Raw genomic sequence first — 22,450 nt, 5'->3', positions numbered from 1 at the left:
CCAGATTTAACAAGTATTTAATCCATGCATAATCCAGTACAGACATAAAAGGCAGTAGTCATGCTTTCTCCCCAGTGACCCCAAGCCCATTTATTCCAGCTAGCCTGCTCTTTGCTATCCCCTCCCCAGTGTCAGTGCAAGCTCTTTTGGCTGATGAAATGAGAACCAAACTGGAGCACTGATGCAGCTGGGAAATAAGCAAGAAAAAAACTAATCGGAGAGGGACTGGAAAGAACAAAGGGAGAGCAGATGTAAAAGACAGATCATCATTGTAATATCTGCTTATTTCCTGAAATCAGATTTTAGTACTACCTCACTGAATGAAGGTGTTGTGATAAAAAAAGACAATCTCAAGCCTTAAGTTTAATAAAAGCTCTTATCATTACCTAATTTAATGAACTTCCTAGTATGTATGTTTCTAATCACCTTGTATTTGTAATTCTAAGAAGAAAATTAACTGGAAATGTACCCTGAGATATTCTCTTAAAGTACAGATCACACAATTCTTTTATAAAGGGTTAATGGCAAATGGGTGTCAAACTCATCAAATGAGATATATGCACACAGACATACACATATATACATAAAATTGAGTTCTATCTATGCCTTATTTCATCTCAATACAAGCTGCTACATACCTTGTTCATTGACAAGCAAAGAACAGTCTGAAACTCTGTTTTAACACATAAATTTTAAAAAGAGAAAAAACCTAACAAAAAACCTTCCCACAGTATTACAAATATTAAGCATACCTGGGATATTCTTCTGAGGTAATGTAAACGACATCCTGTTCTGACACAGATGAGGAAAAAGGAATAAAATTCCCATTCTGTAAAGGCAAAAGCTCCAATCCAATCAGTTCACTGTAGACTCCATCAGAAAGCACAAATTCTAAAAGATGAAGCTTTTCTTCAGCAGGTCCACTGTGTCCAGATTTCCTTAGCACTTGCCGCACTACAGCAGGAGTCACTTTTTTCACAGCTTTAGCAGCAGAAATAGTAAGATGCACTGCACTAGCAATATTTGCTGGTACCTTGGCAATCTGCTTCCCTGAATTCTGGAGGTAGTTGAGAACAGACTGTGTGTACTCCAAACTCTCATCCATTTCAGAAAAGTGCACCTGCTCCACCTTTATCCACTGATTACTCACTGAGTAAATAACTGTATGCTGGAGCAGGTCTTTAAAGAGAGGTACTACAACTGGTTTCCAGGGTACCCTGATTTTGTTCTCATCAGGCCATAGCCTATAAATTCTTTCAGGTGACAATGGAAAATCGGAATTCTTCTCAGTCTCCATTCGTTTGATAGCTTCCAAAATAAGGGTGGAATATGCCTTAGGCACTATATTTGCCACAAGAAGATCATTCCACAAAGCTGCTGGATCTCTCCACTGATCCAACTCTCGCCATTTGATACTCCTCCTGTTGTCTGTGAGACCAAAGAAACCACTAACATGAACTGGAAGTCCAGTTTTGCTTTCTTCGCCTGGAGGCAAAGGCAGAAAACAAAATGCTCTTCCTGAAAAGTCTGCCACAGCTCCATTTTCCTCCTCATTAGTTGCTAAAGACATTGCTATTCCAATAGTAGGAACAAATTTCAAGTCATCAGCTAAACAATCCAGTTCTGTACACATTCCTCGACCACCCACACAATTACACACTAACCAAGATGTTTTCTGTGCGTCCTTAACACTCTCATCTTCCACAACTATATTTACATGGTATGTCACACATGTTATGCTATTGCTTGGAACTCCCTTACAATACTGATTTATTGCAGTTCCCAGGATTTTGATAGAATTGGGTCTTTCATGTTTCAAGGCCTTGTTCTCACTGGCAGTTACTCTAAAAACCAGCCTCTCTGTTCCATCAGCTTCCCGAACCTGCAATGAAACATCCTGAACGCTCTTCAGGAAAAGCAACACTGTGTCTGCATCTGCTCTGAAGGATTCAAACAGTTCCAAAACCTTCTGCTTGTCATAAACATTGCTGCTCAGTTGGGAAGGCTGCAGACGAAGTGGGAAACGAAAAAATGTACCAGGAAAGTTTCCATTCTTAAAGGTTTCCTTTGTGCTGCCAAATACACCAATGAAAGGTGCAAATTGGTCTGTAAGTTCATTTATTTCCTTGCTATCTTCTTTTAGATTCCAACACTGGCCCGACTCATGAGGTCCAAAGAGGGTTTGATGGGGATCAAGCATTCCAATCTGGTCACCACTGAAGATGCTAGGGACATCTGTATACATAAAAACCAATAATTATTAATAATTCTAAAACAACATACTTTAAAAATATAGTGGTAGGGAACAAATTTTAAAAAGGCAAGAATAAAATATTCTAAAACTGTGATGAGCTGAGTACAATCCCCAGGGAAATGGCTGAGTCACCATCTCTGGAGGTATTTAAAAGACATGCAGACGTGACCCTTGGGGACTAGTGGACTTGGTACCATTAGGATAATGGTTGAACTCAATGCTCTTAAAGGTCTTTTCTAACCTACATGATTCTGATAACATAATAATTCTAATAACATAATAATAATTCAGTGCTTACTAACAGGGAACAAACAAACACACACCTATTCTACTGAATATATAAATACTCATTCAACCATTTGAATTCTAGCAAGTACAACAGCAAGTGCAATTTCTTTCAACTACATGCTTTTATGTTTCCAGTATTTTCAAGAAACAAAACCAACGAATGGATTTACTACATGTGTGTTCTTCTAGATTCAAACTTTGCAGAACTTGAAGGCTGGCAAACAGTAATTCTGTACATTTAAAAGCACAAATTCACAGAATTATCAAATAACTGAATGTATTGATTTAATTCATGCTCAGCTAGGTAAAATATTGTTAAAAATATCATGTGTTTTACAAATACACAGGGTAAAAATTTTTATTTGATCAAAAATTTACCTCTTATCCTGCACTGTTATAACTGTGGAGACTGTAAGCATTACTCATGTTTCTTCCACAATAAAGAATTCTAGAATAATAGGTTTCAAGACTGAATATTATAAGCTCACAAAACAGTATGCACTATCTCTTTCAAGTGTAAATGTGCATATACTTCTATTACTTAGTATCTTTTCTAGCAATAAATAAAAATCACTACTTATTATACAAAGAACCTGCAGAAGACTTTGAGTCTAGTGAGTAGAACTTTCACATTTACTTGGACATCTACCCTATATTATGAGCCTCTATAAAATGAATAACAGTGTATAATTGAAATATCAGTGTAAAGGAATGTTCATTTCAGTATAAAGGACTAAGTACATAATGATGCTAATAGAACAATCTTCTTCAAAAGTCTTCCAAATCAAATAGATACCTCATATGATTACAGAAAAACAGGAATGCTTCATAAAAATATCTAGCCATGAACTAATTTTAAAATACACTATAGAGAAAATATTAAATGCGTGTGAACATCTAAAGTCATTTAACTATTTAAAATTTCAAGTTTTTTCTTTTTTTTTTAATAACTACTAAGATTACCTGTTATATGATAAACTGAATTAAAGCCAATTCCAAATCTTCCAACTTTCAGGGGATCATCCTTCTTCCTGCTTCTTGCAATTTCCTGTATACCATGCCAGTCCTCAGGGGTGAAAATTGCATCATTGTATGCATAAAATGCTGGCCCTATAATAAACAGGCAAGAGTTAAAAAGGTAACAGAAGAAGAAAACTATTTAATGTTTAAAATTTCTAGTAAATGAACTCACAGACCTGAGAAAGTATTTCTTTGAAGTATATGTATGTGCAAATTTAATGGGGAAACTATGACTCTACGTTTACATCAAATTATGCCTGGTAATGAAAAAAAAAACCAAAATGCAAAAGAAAAAGCAATGAGATGAATTTACTTCTGCAAATGGTACTTTAGATTCTGATGTGTTATTTAATTCTTGCATCCACATTTTAAAAGAATGATTCTGAAAAACTGAACAAAAAGCAGAAAACAACGAGACTTCTGAAAGAAGTCGTGTGGCACGATGCTTAAACCCAATCTGTTCAGACTATCAAAAAGATGTTTGAAAAATGTACTAGTCACAGTCTAATGACACCTCCATTGGAAGGGAATATAAGGCAAGATAAACAATAACCTGTGTCTAAAAAGTAAGACAGACAAATTCACATTAGAAGACATAATAAGGCTGATTAACAACTGGAAAAAAGTCGGAAGAAAGAAGTAGTGGATCATCCATCACTGAAACTTCAAATCACAACTGAATGCCTTTTGAGAAGACTATGCAAGCTAATTTTAAAAATAATATAATAACTTTAAAATACATAATTGTCCTTTATCTCACAAAGCCGCAGTAAGTGATGGAAAAGCCTTAAAGTTTCAAGAAATTGGATTTGCAGCATACAGACAACATGGAGCAAAGTCGGGTGTAAGGTCAAGAGAAAAAGGGATGGGGAAGAAAACTGAACTGCCTGGAGAATGCTGAAATGTAAAGGGCAAAGGTCATCTTCACATTAAAAACTAGTGTGCTGCCTTGGGCTTCATGGTAGCTGGGGGATATGTTTTGGATTTGTGCTGGAAACAGTGGCAATAACACAGGGCTTTTTTAGTTACCATTGAGCAGAGCTTATGCAGAGCCAAGACCTTTTCTACTTCTCATGTGGCCCAAACATTCACATGGGGAGTGGACTGGGGCTGCTAAGCAGCTGAGAGGGGACATAGCCAGGACAGCTAACCCCAAACAACATGCATATTGAAGAATAATGGCCAAATTTAATAAAACTTATACTTACCCTGATATTGTGCCATGTCCTTTGACCATAACGTTTCTGTTCCATACTGAGTTTCATCATATAGAAACCTAACCTCTGTGGCACCAGCATCTTCTGCATTCTGTATCAGTTCCTGAGGCAGACAAAATAAATCAAAACAAAGTATAATGCAGCAATACATATTTTAGCAATGGCTTTTGAACTTACACAGTAGAAAATAACAAGTGTCTCAAGTGTAATTGTTTTCATCCATTTCAACCAAAATGGTTTTATGCAGTTTACATGCATGAGAAAAGTTATCCTTATAAAACATTCAGAAAAACACTATAAATATGATTTGAATTTGGAGCTCAAAAACCATACAAAAGCAGTCACAAAGTTGAGAAATAAGTTACTAAACTGTTACCACTATATAATCCTGACTCAAAGGTATAAAATTCTTGAAACAAGGCAAATGTGAGAAAAAAAAAAAATTTAATTTATCAAAATGTATTAGGTAAGTCATTACAAACAGTTGTACAACAGAGAGGCAACCATTCACAAAAGGGTAATGCACTCTTCTTTACATCAATTGAATTAGGTTCAAGCTAGCAATTCACAATATGAACCAACCATTCCTGGGTGCCCATGTTTATCTGACCCCTCTGGCAAAGGGCTGCAAAACAGTTCTGACCAGGAGCTCCCTAAGTCATGAACCAACGGAGCAGCAACCCTGTTGAATGAAACCCACAGACTGGACAGAGGCTTATATTAAGATTATTTGTTAAACAGTAGTAGCAGAGGTGAGAGCTACAGAAAACTGAAATGTCAGTAAAGTAGTTCTGTAAACATGACCATTAATAAAATACGCCTATCCAGTCCTGTTTTCACCAACAGTGGACACGTAAGCGTGATTATAAATACCTACGGGATTACAGCCTCACACAATGGTCTATTTACACTGAATCATCACTGGGCATCAGGGCTCCAGACACATAAACACGTGTGTATGTTTATGTGAGGGTGTGCAAGCTTGGCATAAGCAAGTATTTCAGCTGAATTGAAAAGCTACGTAGATATATCACATGCAATGTATTAATACACTTGAATTTCACTCAATTATACATAAAAGACTTGATAGCAAGATAAACTTGTACTTTAAAAATGCATCAACTAGCAGCAAGTGTTTCAGATTAGGTTGTGTTCAGGTATACTGTTGAGACTAAAATAAGCTCACTGTTATCTAATATCTGGTTCCAAAATTATAACCCTTTTATTTTGCAGTTTTTGACAGTATGTTCAGTCTATAATGTATATTACATTGTTACTTCTACATAGTTTTGAAGTATTATGAGATAGCAAGAAATATACCTACAGTTAAGCATAAATAAATGTTTAAAGAAACTTCACAAGATATTTATATGCAGTTCTTCTTCTAAAAGAACAATCATGGCAGTCCTTCATGAAGACACAGTAAGACAATCCTAAGTTTCCAGAAACACTAAACACTAAGCATGGCAATCACCATGAGGTTAGACTTGCATTCATGCTGTGGCACATGGGGTAACTGCTACATTCAGCTGTAACAGCATTGTAGCTGAAGAATCAAAACACTGAAATAAATTTTAAGGTATCAGCAAAATTCCTGTTAGTAATCTCTCTCTAACAATCTGTTAACCCTAAATTGTCAACTATGAAAATATCATCATTTCTACTTTTAGATTTACCTATCTGATTTCTAAGTACATTACCTCATTTCTTCATGTTGGAATGAAAATTTGGTTTTAAAATGTTGAGGAGGTCTGAACCCCTGTTAATTCAGATGCATTCACAGATGAATTTAGTACTGAGAAATAATAAAAATGTAAGTACTCCTCCTAGGTACAGACAATGCTCAGAACATACCCAGGAGGCACTTTGCCAAAACAGTTGAAGATATGCTTATCTGGGGCATTCCCACTAAGCATAATCAGCTTCTAGTTCCATGGTTGCAAACAAAACAACAGACATAAGGAACTGTCATCATCTGTCAACTTTTGTATTTGTGTGTTTTGTATGTATGCATGTAGAGGTAGATAAGATATATCTGTATCAAATCCCATTAGTTAGAACCCAGCATTCCCACACACTAAGAAAATTAAGTTCCTACCACCCATGTGATGAAGTATTGAAGCATGCTGGAGAAGTTTAACATCCAACTAATCACCCCAGATGCTCTTAAAAAAACAACAACAAAAAAAAAAGATCAAATTGCTGTTTTCAGACATTAGCATAGGAAGCTATAATAAATCACGCAATTCCTCTTCTACTGAGCAAATTCAGAAACGTTTAAAGAAAACAAAAAAACACCAAAAAAAACCCACAAAGCACACAGCTCACTTTGTCTTGTCCACAGAAATGGAAACATGTATCTTCTGTAGTACAGTGAATATAGGACAAAACAACCTCAAGATCTGCTGGGAAGTGTTAAACTTTGGCATTATGTCATGCATATTAAATGACGGTTAAAATACTATTTATTGTCTACCTTAAGAATCTGTCCTCCCTCTGGGTATCTTCTTAATATATCCTTTAGAAAATCAACAAGTGGTGGAGTTGTTTGTCCAAAACGACCTAAAAAACCCAAATAAATAAAAAATGGTACTATGCACTTAATTTCAGATTTTAAAAAATACTAAACAATTACTGGAAACAATAATTTCTTAACTCAAGGCCTATTATTGTAAAATTTTGTCTTTCCAGAAACAATTGTGAAAATCCTACATTATAAATATTTTAATTTAAAAAGGTGAAACAGCAGTCCTGATGTTGAAGTCATGGAGTTGTTTGGTATCTAGATGAAATAAATTTGTGGGCTAAGTCTTTGCAACAGTTACACCAAAATTTCAAGGACTGGATGTTCAAAAGTAGCAATTTCTAAAGCACTACTAGTTTTTAAGTAGCAGAACAGTATTCCAGGGCAGCAGTGGCTCTAACACTTTAACAGCCAGGGATGATTCCTCCTGACACACACAGGCACAGAAGGTTTTGGCTTTAGTGTAACTTCCTGTTCTGACATACTCTGGGCATGAACCTGGTACCAGCCTTGGTGTTGTCAGGGCCTAATGCTGGAGGGAAAAGAGTCCTAGCATTATGAACATCTGCTCCAAGAGAAAACGTCTATCACAGAATGAAAGGTTCAATACTCTTCATTTCAAACTCCAGTCTGAGACTAAAGGGCAGCTCCCTAAACCAAACCTCTAAAACATGCTTCAAAAAAATGTCAATGATGCAATCCTCACAAGGAAAACAGATCCTAATGATGCCCCATCTAAAGGTTCCTTTTAAAATTATTAACAAGTGATAATTCTGTCCCTCTCTTTTGCATATATACATGTGTTTATGAAGCACACAAACTCACATATTACATATATTATGGAATAAAACACTAGGATAAAAAAGCAAAGTGGAAAAAAGGGGACAAATAAGAGTTCTATTTGTGAAGAAATCATAAAGCAAAAATATCAAATATTTTGCCTTTAAACTTTTCTTGTGTCACTAAGATAACTTAATAGCATCAATGGAAAAATAATCAAGAAATTGCAACCGACAGCTGAATTTGTGAAGTACTTTATAATTTCTGTTATTTTTGCAGTATACAGAAGTATATGAAAGCCAATATGCAATATGCATACCTCCAAAATAAGGTGAACTGATCAACAGAAATTATCTAAAAATCAAGAAACTGATCTTCTCTAAGTTGGCAGGTGGAAGTGTTTAAACAACACATTTCATTCACCATGGGAACCATCACAAAAACAGACAAATAGCTTTTAAGTGACAGGAATGAAATAGCTTTTAAGTGACAGGAAAGAGAACTTTATTCTCTTTAAGAGCAGAGCTCTATGCATGTCACAACAATTACTTTGGCTAGAGGTCATTATTTACTGCAACTTATTAAAGGCTAAACTGATTTTTCTTGAGTATTACAGCTGTTCATATTTAACACAAACTGGACCACAGTTTTTAAGGAGAAACTTGTTCTACCATAAGGGCAGTCAAGCACACAGGAGCCCAGAAAATCTGTGCAGTCTCCATCCTCTTTCCAAGCTCAACCAGACCAACCCTCAAGTGACCTAGTCTGACCTCAGAGCTGCCCAAACTCTGAGCAGCAGAGTAAAAACCTCCTGATGTCTCTTCCAACATGAATTATTCTGGGATCATATGAAAAGATCATGCATTATGTTAGACACCAACAATGAATGAATACAAAGGGGACATTGATAATCAGAGTTCTTCAGCAATCCACGTGCTTGGTCCTACTGACCATGCACTTCCAAGCTAGAAATTCAGGGCATGTCTTGATTCACCTGCTATATGGAAAAATATCTGAACTGGAAGACCCCAGAATGAACACAAAAGGCTGATACTGAAGCCTTCAGATGTTTTAGATTGACTTACATCAGAACTGTGGGCCAGGAAAGGTTAAGCACTTTATCTAGACATAGATTGCTTACAGTGACATCTCTAAGAAAATCTACAACCCTAGGCACAAAAATACAGCAACTGCTTTTCTTTCCCATGACAGATTTTTTAGGGCCACTACAATTTACTCTCTATATACTGACATAGTGGAAAATAAAATTCTTTTTATTTAGTCTACCATAGCCTACACACAGCAAAACATCAGAGCAAGCAGTCAAGAATTACAAAAACGAAAAATGTTTGATGTAGAAACAAGAGATCTATTTTCATAGGTGTTTTTTAATCACTTCAGATTCTAGAGAGTGTGAACATGAACTTCTGGCTAATATACAAACCTCCCTCTGTCACTAAAATCTGCAATCCAGTACATATATGCCTTGAACAAGCTAAAAAATACACTGTTTTGTTAGATCAAATAAAATATCTGTATGAAAGGAAGTGTTCCCTTCTTCATCATACCATCTGATTAGCATTTAGTTCATTGCCTATAATAAAATTATTGTGAGAATATTAATGCTAGCAATCAAATAAAATAATCAGGATAGATTTTAATTAGAGCATTTCTTAAGATACTCAGTTATAAAGATACCATATGAAAAGATACACCTTCAAGATTTTTTTAAAATAAAAATGTAAATAACAGACAGAATCAAAAGAAAACCAAGCTATCAGAGAAAAAACCCTAAAGCAACTGGAATTTTTACCAGCATCATAATATTTTACATGGTGGTTACTGAAAAGATACCTTTTCAGTATCTGAATTGTTTTCAAGTATCCAGATTATTTTATATGAGACAAGGCAGCTACAACACTAGTGAAAGGCATGTCTTACTGATTCCAAAGGACAGCAATAACCTAAATTCTATACATTATATCGCAAGAAAGAAATAAACCAAGGCACTTAAAAAGAGAAGTTTAATTTTTCTAGAGCAGAATGAAAAGAACAAGTGACAAACCTAGGACTCACATGAAAAATAATTTCCTCCCATTTAAAGAAGATAAAAATTCAATTAACTCCATATTGCATCAGAAAATGTTTTGATCTTCCAGTTTTAAACAGAGACAAATATTTTCCGTACCTCCTCCTTTCAACCCTTTTGACTGAAGCTCTAGAAAAACTTGATTTTCAGATTTCTGAAGATCCGCAATCTTGATACTATCAGATAACTGAAGGGAAAAAAAAAAAAAGACAGATTTTGGTCAGAAGTTTCAGTTTTATATTAACAGGACCAAAACAAATCAGGTGGAAAAAATGCCTGTAGAAGCATACTAAGAGCAAGTCATGGCCTCTTGTTTCTACAACTGAAAAAGTTTTGTATTCAGGGAAGTTCTGGAAACATAAAACTAAAGCAGTTATTGTTTTAAGGTGTATGCCCACAAAAAAAATTAACATATACAGGAAGTATATAGTCTGTATACTCCACAAGTACATCTGGGTATCCAATTTCATAGGGGGCTTAAACTCAGCAATATCAGCTCAAAGCAGCTGGCAAGACACTGTGTAGAGACAAAAGGGTGTCAGAGAAACACCCCTGAAGAATTTAACAGCCTCATCCCCCATTACCTCTACATGCAGACTCACCACAGCATGATCAAGGTTGAAGGGACCACTGAAAGTCACCTAATCCAGCCTCCAGTGCCCCACCAGGAACATCACAGAGAAACTGAGGCAAACTAAGCAACACATTCCAAAGCAGACATCGGGAAAACTATTAAGTAATCATAGCACATAAAGATTTTGTTGCAATTCTAGTTTCAAAGATGTATCTCATTCATATGCAAAGTGTTGCTAGAAGACTCATATAAGACATATGTTACCCTACACACAACAAATGCAAAATTAGATGGCCACTGTATTAATTAGAAACTACATTAAAATATTATTTTGTGAAATCCTGTTATTATATTAGTGTCAGTTTATAGTAGATTTTGGGAATACTTCCTCACTTTGATGGGTAAAAAAAAAATCACTTGACAGCACTAGGTGTTTACACCTAGTAAATGCTTACAATCTAACTACATTTAATAAAAGACAGCCCTAGTCCAGAGCATGTAATCATTATTTAACAACATTAGTAAGAAAAAAAACTTACATTTTTTTACTTCCACCGGTTTTAAATAGTGATTAAAACAACAGTGGGTTTATCGTAAAACTGCAGAAATATTGCACTTGAGATGAACTTTCTCAAGACATAAAATTGAGTACAACCACTCTGAAATCACTAAAATATAAAGCAATTCACAGAATGCTGGAACCTATCACCAAGCATTAAAAGGACAGCCTAACCAAATATTCTAAGGTAAAATTTTTGTACCAAGACACCACTAGAAAGTTGGGCATTGAATAGATCCAAATCAATAGTTTAATATGGTAAGGGACTACGAGATGAAAAGATACTAGACTTTACTTAACATCTGTAAATTGCATGTAAGAGTTCTCATGGAAAAAAAAATTATGAATGAATATTCTCCTTACCCAGAAAATTTAAAAATCAGTAAACATGAGTTCAAAAGTTTATAGAAGATTTTCAAATTTGCTACAGTACAGAATAGCTATTCCCATATATATTCTAGTTTATTATTTAAAAAACACCAAATAAACAGAATAGAAATTACAATCTGCTTGCTGACTGTTCCCTGCAAAAGATAAGTTTTCTGTGCCAGTCAGACTTTTGCTTCCAGGCAAATTTTAGAAAGTGATATAGAGTCTGTCCTCCAAAACAGGAAGGCCAGGCGAGAACAAAATCAAGGACACAAAACAGGCAAGAAACAAAATACAAACTACACAGGCACATTCAAACCTGAGCTCTTACAGACTCCTTGTGTTGCCCAGACTCTTAAAAGCTTCCTGAGCAGTACAACCAACATGTATCATTCCCTGTATCATAAAATGGTTTGGGTTGGCACGGGACATTTGAAGAACATGTAGTTTCACTCTCTTCCTACCATTGCCATGAAAAGGAAGTAGAGCAGATCTCTCAATGCTCCATCCAGCCTGATCATCAACACATCCAGTCATGGGGAATCCACAACTCCTCTGGGAAACTTGTTTCAGTGTCTTATCACCCTCATCCTAGAAAAATTTCTTCCTTGTGCCCAATCTAAACTTATCCTCTTCTGGTTTAAAGCCATCGTCCCTTGTCCTTTCAGGCCTTGGCAGAAGTACCTTTCCATCTTTCTTATAACTCCCCATATTACATATATATAATGTACATATATATACATATATATTCTATATTACATATAGAAAGGCACAGTAAGGTTTCCCTGGAGCCCTCTCTTCTCTACACCTTTGCAAATCCCCTTGTCCTATTTAACACTAATTTCCAACCTCCTCTCTTTTCCCTCCTTGCCTCTGCTCATCCCATCCCATCAGGTCTCCAGGCTCCCATTACCCAAGAGCACAGCTAGCAGCTCACAAAACAGTACTGAAAGACTGACACCAGGCTGATGCCTTCAACAGAACAAGGTCATTCATTCATTCATTCGACTCTCTCCTGTGCCCAGACCTCAATTTTTAACTTGTCACTTTCATCTCACCGTGATGTCAGCTCTGCTCTTGAAACTGGCCACAATGGCAGGAGGGCAGAACAAACACATCATACATCAGCACTCCCCGGTCAATTTCTGCTCTCTCCAACAACTCCCCAAAGACATCAGGGTGAAACACACGAAGAACTTCAGGGAAATAAATAAATAAATAAACACAAAATCTCGGATGATAGAAGCTGGCATCACCAAGAGCGGTATGAGGTTTGTCCAAACGACCTCCGCGCTTCCCACGAGGGGAACAACACCGAGGGAGGCGCTGCCCACGCAGGGCCCAAGTCCCCGGGTGGGATCCCGGGGGGGCTCCCCGCAGCCGGCCCGCCGCCCCTCACCTCTCTGCCGCGGTGCCACAGGCGCTGCTCGCCGCGGGGCGGCCCGGCCTCCGCCTCGATCCGCCTCTTCACGTCCCGCACGGCCGCGGACGGCGGCAGCTCGAAGGTCCTGCAGCCCAAGCAGTCATGGAGGACGGTCACCCGGGCCAGCCTGCGGCAACACGACAGACACCAGATGAGAAAAGGCTCGCAGCTTCGCCGCCCGCTCGCTTCCCCCTCGGGCACCGCGGAGGCCCGAGTCGGGCGCCGGAGCCCGCAGGCTGCAGCGATGGGCGGGCGGGCGGGCGCCGGCCCCGCTGTCGGAGGGGAGGCGGCGAAGCCGATCCCGCAGCCTCCCGGCCCGGCCCGCACTCACATCCCGCCGCCGCACACAAAGGACCGCTACCCGGCAGCGGCGGCGCTCCCCGCGCGGGGAAGGGGTGGGGCCGGCCGCCGGAGGCCCGTGCCGCGCAGGAGGCGGAGGGGAGGCGGGCGCGGGGAGTGCCGCCCTGGGAGCGCGGCCGGGCTGCGGAGTGCGGCAGCGCCCGGCGGCTCCTCGGCCTGGCGCTTCACGGCTCCCCGGGGCCCTCGGGACAGAGAGCTCGGCCGCCGGAGCCAGGCAGAGGCTGCAGCTTCGCATGTACGGCGTGGGCCGTGACTGAGGGTGGGATCCAGAGATGGTACCGCAGGCACATCCCTCCTTCGGCAGGGAAGCACGCTGGTGTTTCACGTAGTTCACAACATTCAGGCACCACCGTATGGAGCACACATAGTTACAGCTAAAAAACTTAATTCTTTCTCAAGGATGCAAAACAGAGAAAGAAGTACACCTTTTCTGCTCTCTGTCGGAGACCCTGTCAAAGGTGCTACATCCTGCCCTATCTCACAGGATGTATATCAAATCTTCATACCATTCAAGACCTAAGGAAAGTGCTTTCTCTCCTGAAAGGTTAGCCCTAGACTGCCTGTGATCCCAATGAGTTGAGGGGGCACTTTGAGAAACTTACGGAGGGGGCCAGCAGAAAGGCGAGTGTTCATCCTGTACGAGTTCTGTGCCCGGGGCCGTGGGCTGTGCAGCATGAGGGGCTGAACAGCAGCCCTGCTCCGAGGCAGCTGGGGAATACCAGGCTCTCCAGAGCAAGGAAAGCGAGTGCCTGCCCGGTGCTGAGAGGCTGGGTCTGTGATACTGTGACTAGAACACAGTGATGTTTTGGGATTGCTTCGTTCCCAGGCAGAGGGTTACTGACATGGTCAAAGTACGTGACCTACAAGGGGCGTATGAGACAAGCTGGGGGGGTTTAGTCTGAGGATGAGGAGACCATAGGGTGCAGTGTGGTACCATCCTACTTATCCTACTTTCAAGCCCATGGAGCTGAGCTCTGCTTAGTAGTGCAAGACTTAATATGGGGCAATGGCAGCAAGCTGTAGCTTGGTAGGTTCTCAGGGAAAATCCTGTCACTAAGGGAGGAGCTGTCTAGAGGTACATGAACCAATACTCATTCTTCTGCTTTGAGGAAAAATATGAACTACAGGCCTCCAGCCAACAGTTCCACTTCATTCCAACAGGTCCTCAATTCAAATCCATGACTAAACTAAAAACATTTAAGAGCTTACTCAGTGACAAGGAGCTAAAATTGATGCTTGACAGCCAAAGGCAACAGTTTCTGTGGAAGAGGAAAAAGACCCAATGAACCTTTGCAGAAAATGTATTGAGCTAAGAAAACAAACAAACAAACACACAAACAAAAACACTAAAATTGATAAAAGGCTAAAAAACCCACGAAGATCTGGCAGATCAGGATCCAACATGGTATCTAAGTAGGTAGATACCAGTGCTGCAACCAGATTACCAAAGCCACAACAACTGATTTTATTCATTCATAATTGAGAAAAATAAAATTAAGAAAAATAATACAGGATTATAAGAAAATGTTGACAATATTGCGGATCTGATCATGCTTTCACCAGAAAAAATACAAAAACTATTTTAACATAAACAAGATGTCTGTCTTTGCTTTGGTTTAGGACTTTGTTCATTTTTCTTTCATTTTGTCCTTTCAACTTTCCAATTTTTTTGCATGCCTGTGATGATTTTACATTAATATTAGAGGAAAAACACTTTGTGTACCACAGATTCTGTCTAGTATGTTATCTCTTCGTAGAAAGGAAAAGTTGGGAAGAACTGCTAATACAGAAGGGGAAACTTTCAACTGTCCAAACTTCCAGTTCTGGACAAAGGAGTTGGACTCTTGAGCTACGCCATGCCTGTTCTCACAAATCTGATTCCCTTGCTTTTTCTTCATATCTAAATAAAAATATCCTAGAAATTGATGATACAGAAATCACACTGACTGACTGGGAAAAAAAGAGAGTTCATGTCCCAGCTTGCAGATTTTTGCAACAACAAATTTTAAAATCTCACTTATCCATTCAAAAACAGAACTTGGAAGCTGAGTAATCCTAGTTCAAGGTATCATGTACAAATTTGTTATGCAGAACTACTAAAAATTATTTCATATGACAATGTTAAAAAAAAATCTTTTGATCTTACCAGCTAGGAATTTTTTGACTACCCAAGGTAATTAAAAAAAAAAACAAACAAAAAAATCAACTTTTAAATATAAAAGGGTTGGGTCTGATTTGAGAGTTTTTAAGTATTATATATAGAATTTCCTATGCTAACAATTTTATAACCACTTTTCCAAGCAAAAAAACATTTAGATTTAAAAATACATATGGAAAATTCTTCTGTGGCTATGAATAAATTCTATTTGGTTCAGAATTAGGTCATATAACCCATACAAAAAGAAACATGCATCAAAAACTAATTCAAAATTTTAACAGCCTCTGCAACATTAAATTATTTTTGTAAAATGAAAGCCATTTTCAAGGTAACATTCCCTTGAAGACAGAAAATTCTGCATTGCAGAATCACATCATATTTCCAGTTACTTAAAATAAGACTGCAGTAGCAGAAAAAAGATGGCTGTAAGTCCCTTCCATCCTGTCAGTGTGATTAGAAAGATGGAATGGAGTCTACAAAAAGAGTGTATGCTGTGATAAGGTGCAGACATGACTAGGTCACTCCTGCCAGAGGAAAACCGCTGCAGCACAGCGAGTAACATTCTGCAGCGCTGGCAGGCGAGGGGCAGTGACTCAACAGCTTCAGCTGGGTTTGAGACTGCACACCAAACTTACAGCAACGCTTTCTGTGACACAGCAGGCACTGACCTTCATGCTTAAATCAACTCCTTAAATGTTACCAGCAGATGTTTTAAATATTGCACTGCAGGTATTTTCCAGCAGTCAGAGATTGCAGATTGCATTGGTCTGTAGTCACTGCCAGGAGCTTGCTTTACCCTTGCTTACTAATGCCTTTTCAAGAAGTTTGAAAATAAGCCTTCCATTTGTTGATGACACATGTGCTAGTCATTAGTAAGTCACCCCTTACTGTACAGTTTCTGTTTCATTTGAATAGCTTCATTATATTTTTTCTAGCTAGAGTTCTATCCAGTACAAATGGACAAAAAAAACCACCAACCTATGGCATGTGAAGTGTTTGATTCAAACAAATGTCTTATTTTTCCTCAGATCTATTACACAAATTGGATATTTTGATGAAACTATTTGTTTTAGATTTTAAACAAATACTCCTACTTTGCACCCCTCATGTGAAACCATTATTAGCAGTTTTTAAGCAAAATATCTGCATGGTCATAGCTTAGCCAAACCTTGAAAAACTCAAGTATTATCATATTCCTTTCTCAAGCTGACATGTTTCTAGTCATCAAATATCAACAGAACAGGATACTTTTTAATACTACTAAAAATGAGGAAGAACCTTTAAGGGTACGGAGACGAGGAACAGACATTTATTTTCTGTTATATTAATGATATTTGATAATATAACATTATCTAATGATTTTGATCTGTCTGTGATTTGTTTTACTGTTCAAGTGAGTTCCTTGATGGCACTAAGCAAATTCTATGGAAAATATTTAAAAGACCTATGAAAATTGTTTCAGTTTATTCTTTGCAAATAAAGAGCAAAGCAAGAAGGCAGAAATAAATTACAAGATTTCAAAATCTCAAGTGCTGTAGTAAAATTTCCTCTTTGATCCACCTTTAAGGAAGTACTACTTTGAGCTAAGTCCTTGAAGGGACAACTGAACTATAGAGCAGTAACCATTACTCCACAAATTTGAATTGCTGAGAATCACAGTGTTCAATTCCAGATGGTACAAATAACAAAATACCAGTACATAATGTTTGGCATTTCAAATTATGCAAAAGATTAAACCAAATTATAAAAATAAACTCGTCAGCTGCTCTTTAGGGATTGCAATCGGAGGGGCTACAGTGTTGCAAGAGCTGCTGTTGGCATACATTTTTTAATAAGCAATATGTTAAATTACTGTTGGTATTTTCTTTTGGCCTTTGGTGCCAATAAAAATGACAGATTTAGAACATCCACTCTAACCTTGAAACATCAAAAGAGCAGAGCATAAATTTTCAAATTTAATTCAGAGCCTAATGTAGGCTCCTAAACACATTCATTAATTCAGGCCTAAGTTTTTTTCCTATCTTTAGGACACAGATTCATCAGGTTATCAAAGCTAGGGTTTTTCTATGCTATCTTAAGACAATTTTCCTATTTAATTCCAGAGTTAATGAAGCTACTATCATTCCACTGAAGTAAGTCAACTCAGTAACTAAAATGGCCCAGATTACACATGCATTAAACATTTTAAGTAGTTTAAAATGTAGCTGATCCCTATTTTTTCTGAATAATGCATCTAATCATGCTCTAAAGTTTCATAACATTTTCTAGGCATCAGTGAACAGAGTCCTTTGTATTTAGACAAAACTAAAATATCAAATAGAAGGAAATACAAGGCAAATAGTTTTGATGATTGTGGGAAAACACAACTTCAAGTACTTCTGCAACTCTCTTCATCAGATAGCGGATGATATCCAGGAATATCCTTCCAGATAATCCCAGGTCTTTCCCCCCTCTGTATTAGTCCTGTCTCACTCATAACATAGTTCCATACAGAAATACAAGCTACAATTTGTCCTTCAGGAAACAGAAGGACAGGTGGCACACAAGAAGAAAAATTACTCACATGTAAGGTCTAGTAAGAGGAAAGGAAGAAAGCACACAGCTCATTCTCTTCTGGGTAAACACAGGGAAGTGAAAAAATACCCAGAGATGCCCAGATGTATAAGATTTGCATTAAAAAGGACTAGTTAACTAACCTACAAAAAAAGTGAGAGATTCAAAACCCCAAATTTTCTATCCCACCATCAGCCGGTAAAGGAAAGATATAACTGCCATGAATTTTCACAGAGCTACCCAGGGAGCCAGTGGAACAGACCCTGAAAGAGTAGTCAGCTGTTGCTAACAACCACTGTCTAACACAATGCTAAACTCACCTTCTTACCACACAGGAAAAAGCAGAAGTTGTACATTAAAGAACTGCACATCAAGGGAGATTCTGCAGATTGTAAGGCAGAAGATTGAAGTCTTCCTGCAGGCCCACTGACAGCAAATCAAAACACTTCTAGTTATAACTTAATGTTTTGTAACTTACAACAAAAAAACACTTATCTCATAAAATTTGTTTAGACACTGTTCATACAAAGAACTTGCTTTGCATTTTAGCTGTTGGCAAGAATATACATTCATCCTATACCATATGTTGAATTCAGAGTTAGGCAAGCACAGGAAGGAATCTTTCACTTGTTTACAAAAAGTGCTATAGTGGATGGAGACCGTAAATTGAAAGTTAGACTGTGAGCCCTTTAATCACAGGAGTTCTTTCAAGTAGTTCTCATTCATTTCATGGAGATAATTTGTAAGTAAATGCAGCAGAACCTGGCACCTGTATAATATTTTGTAATTTGAAAAATTAATTTCACCATTTAAAATAGCAATTCTGTACAAACACTGGGCAGGTTTCATATTTCTTTAAACTAGTAACCATTGATGTTTGAGCAGGAACAACAGTAAATTTTTTTCAGGAGATTTTTTTTTTGTTTGCTTGGTGTTTTTTTACCTGTTCTCATCCTTGATCTCCATTGTCTCTTTTTCTTTGATATCTTCTTGATAGGAACATGAAGCAGATATTGGATTTATAAATTAGAAAGTTATTTTTTTAATCCTTTATGCTTATCATCTCTTCAGTGGACACCAGAAAGCCCAAGCATATGAAAGTCAACTCAGTATTCACTCCATGGCTTTTCTACCCAAGATGTCTCTGTGCATCGCCATCTGCTACTTCTCCAGTTTTCTTTTAAAGCCACTTGCTAAATTGTTCACAAAAGTTCATTCTCTTATAAACAAGAATGGATGTAACAGGACAGATCTAAGAAAGCAGAGGTCTTGTTCAGTTTCTTTAATAAAGCCTGAATTCAGGCTATATACTTGTGCAATTGATTTATATTTATCTTCTTGAAAAGAAGCAGGATTCTGGAAGTGTAGGATTCTGCAAGCTGCTGTTTCTGCTTTGTCTTCCTTTTTTTCTGGAAGCAGGCACAGTTGGAAGAGTATTAGTGAGGCCTAAAGTCTATCATGTCTTCTTCATCACACCTGCTAGAAGATACTTCTTAACATCAGCTCGGGAGCTCTAGAAGAGACACAAGGGAAAAGGGGAGGGCCATTAATACAAAACGGAGTTGAACCAAAGGATATGAAAAAGTCATTTCCTTTGAGGGCATAGTTGCAGTTACCAGGATTGAGTGAGTCATGATACTAATTATAAACTGCCTTGTGCATTGCTTGTAGGCACACGGAGGGAGAGCTGACACAGAGCAGTGAGGTTTCCTGCTTCTCCTCCACTTTAATACCATACAATCAGCATAGGGACAAACATGCAGGGCATTAAGTATGCTGACTGAATGGGTGTCATGGTTTAATGCCAGCTGGCAACTAAGCACCCAGCAACTGCTCCCTCGCTCCCTCCTAGTGGGATGGAGAGCAGGACCAGGGAAAAAGGTAAAATCTGTGGGTTGAGATAAGAACAGCTCAACAATTGAAATTATCATTAATATTAGTAAGAATGAAATAATGGCAATACAAAGAAATATAACAAAAAGACAGACAGAAATAAAACCCAAGAAGGAAAAGTGATTAACAGAACAATTGCTTACCACCCGCTGACCAATGCCCAGCCCACCCCTGAGCAGAGATCCATCCCTCATGGCCAATACATCCCAGTTTATATAGTCAGCCTGACATTCTATGGTCTGAAACATCCTTCAGCCCCTTGGGCTCAGCTGTCCTGGCCCTGTTCCCTCCCAGTTTCTTGTGCAGCTCCTTGATGCCAAAGCACAGAAAACTGAAAAACCTTGATTTAGACTAAGCACCACTGTGCAACAATGACAACACCAGTTAGTTATCAACATTATTCTCATACTAAATTCAAAACCACAGTTCTGTACCAGGACAAGAATTAACTCTATCCCAGCCTAAACCAGTACAACTGGTAACTGTTCAAGGATATGTATTTCTCTACACTAAATATTACAGTCTGGATATAATATTATGCCATCAAGGAAAATAACAGGCTGGTCAAAACATAAATGGAGAAGGATTTTGCCCTTCTATTCCAATGGCTTTCAGCTAGGGGAAGAGATTAACTAGCCTGCAATGGCTTTCCACTGGGAAGATTCAAACTCTTCCCAAGTAATCCCCAGTCCCAAGCTATATAGGTCAATATTTACCCTTTGCTAGCTTTGGGAACTACTTTCGCTGAATTTCTGCAGCATCAGAACAGTGTACAAGTGAAGAAAGACATTCTGTCAAGCTGTAGAAAACAGCATATTCAATGTTAAGTTGTTACAAGGAAGATATGTTTAAAAGAGCTGGGTTATGTTGTAAAGATGTTAGAGGCTATGTTATGTTATGTTATGTTATGTTATGTTATGTTATGTTATGTTATGTTATGTTATGAGATATGCTTAAGAGAACTGCACTGACAGTGGTGTTCCATTATTGCTCTGCATCTGTGCAAATGGAAATCCTCCTCTGAGCCTCTGACAGTTTTGGCAAGTCTTTTCATAATGTGCAGTTGTGTATGTCCCTCTTCAAACAGCAATGCACAGACATTCTTTCCTGATCCAAAAAGGAAAACAGCTGTGGCTAAATCACAAAAAATTAATTAGATGCAAGCATGATATTGAAATACAAATGATAGGAAAGAAAGGGAAGTAGAATTTGTGGCTTGAATTCTCTCTCTTTTTTTTAATACTTAGGGATTTTACCTGTCAGTAAATAAAATGTCAAAATGTATGAATTCTGAATGTGTATTTACTGTGACAAGCATCATGAATAATTTAAGTCAGCATAATGTGGTATTAAGTGGCTTCAATATAATTTTTTTCTTTCTGTGGATGCTGTAAAGTTTATCTACCTTATAATCCAAAGAAAAGTCCACATTTATGTCATACTTCAACAGTAAAGACTGAAGCAAAGGGCCTTGCAATTCCAGCCCCATTTTCCCAGACATGAATTATTTCAAAGAGAGCAAAACTATTGCAGCCCAGCTGCATAATGGGTTGCAGTTGGGAGGGGAGTGCTAAGGAAAGATATTTTGGCTGCAGTGGAAAGCCAGGTTCAAGAGGCCCAGGGACTGTGTGTGGACCCATGGCTGGAAAACAAGGGTAGCTTATACCAGTTCCCCTAAAATGTCATTAGAAAAATCACATGTGAAAACTGTTTCAAGTTATTTGAGCAGCTTCAATTGCCTTGAGGAACAATAAAGGAAAAATACATTATAATAAAAAGTAATAGAAAGCTAATTATGACTTTAGGAGGCAGGCTCTCCATAATTAGTGAGTGACACACTTTCTCAGACTCCATTCTATTTCTAGACTTGGTCTCTCAAAGATTGTCCTTTATTTTGTCACCCCCTTGATATCTTACTTTTCATGGTACTGATACATGCTAGGAAAACAAAAATATCTTCTAGGATTTTTGACAATGACACCTTGTTCAGAAAATTGAGAGGTACAAATTACCTAAAAACAGCCTAAAATTATTGATACAACAAATAGTCTGCTTAGCATAAAAGCATGTTATAGCACAGTGTGAAGTGACATCCCTACACCAGCAAATAATTCCAGTAGTCCTCGAAGGTGCTTGGTCTTGCCAGCACAGATGTGACCAAAAGGTGGTGTCAACTTGGTACCAGATCACATTACAATCCTAGAAAGATTTCAACACAGTCATGTCTATGTTGTCTCCCATGGTAAGAAACAGAGCCAACTTGGCTGTCAGATACCAGATACAGATTTATCCTGGCACACTTAACTTGCTGACCTTACACTTCCTCAGTGCCTGAGCTGGTCATACAGGTTACCTCATACTTTTAAATGATACTGAGGTGCAGATTCTG

At 38.1% G+C, this 22,450-nt stretch overlaps 1 protein-coding gene across 3 annotated transcripts in view; it reads right to left on the bottom strand.

Moving 5' to 3' along the window:
- The window catches only part of SACS (sacsin molecular chaperone), a 52,793-nt gene that overhangs the window by 19,453 nt on the left and 10,890 nt on the right, over positions 1–22,450 (bottom strand). For 2 of the 3 annotated variants that reach the window (XM_079298484.1, XM_079298483.1), the window contains 7 exons: positions 19,112–19,681; positions 13,074–13,224; positions 10,272–10,359; positions 7,256–7,341; positions 4,771–4,882; positions 3,506–3,652; positions 753–2,235 (listed from right to left, as the gene is read on the bottom strand). In XM_079298484.1, coding sequence (XP_079154610.1) covers positions 753–2,235; positions 3,506–3,652; positions 4,771–4,882; positions 7,256–7,341; positions 10,272–10,359; positions 13,074–13,224; positions 19,112–19,134 — 2,090 coding nt within the window. In that variant the 5' untranslated portion in view covers positions 19,135–19,681. Of the gene's footprint in view, positions 1–752; positions 2,236–3,505; positions 3,653–4,770; positions 4,883–7,255; positions 7,342–10,271; positions 10,360–13,073; positions 13,225–13,428; positions 13,508–19,111; positions 19,682–22,450 lie in introns of those variants that run through there. The other variant, XM_079298485.1, reaches the window with a different exon arrangement.

The sequence above is a fragment of the Erithacus rubecula genome (genome assembly GCF_903797595.1).
Source record: "Erithacus rubecula genome assembly, chromosome: 1".
NCBI classification, from domain to species: Eukaryota; Metazoa; Chordata; class Aves; order Passeriformes; family Muscicapidae; genus Erithacus; species Erithacus rubecula.
The sequence above is the reverse complement of the archived record's forward strand: the minus strand, read 5'-3'. Positions and strand labels throughout refer to the sequence as shown.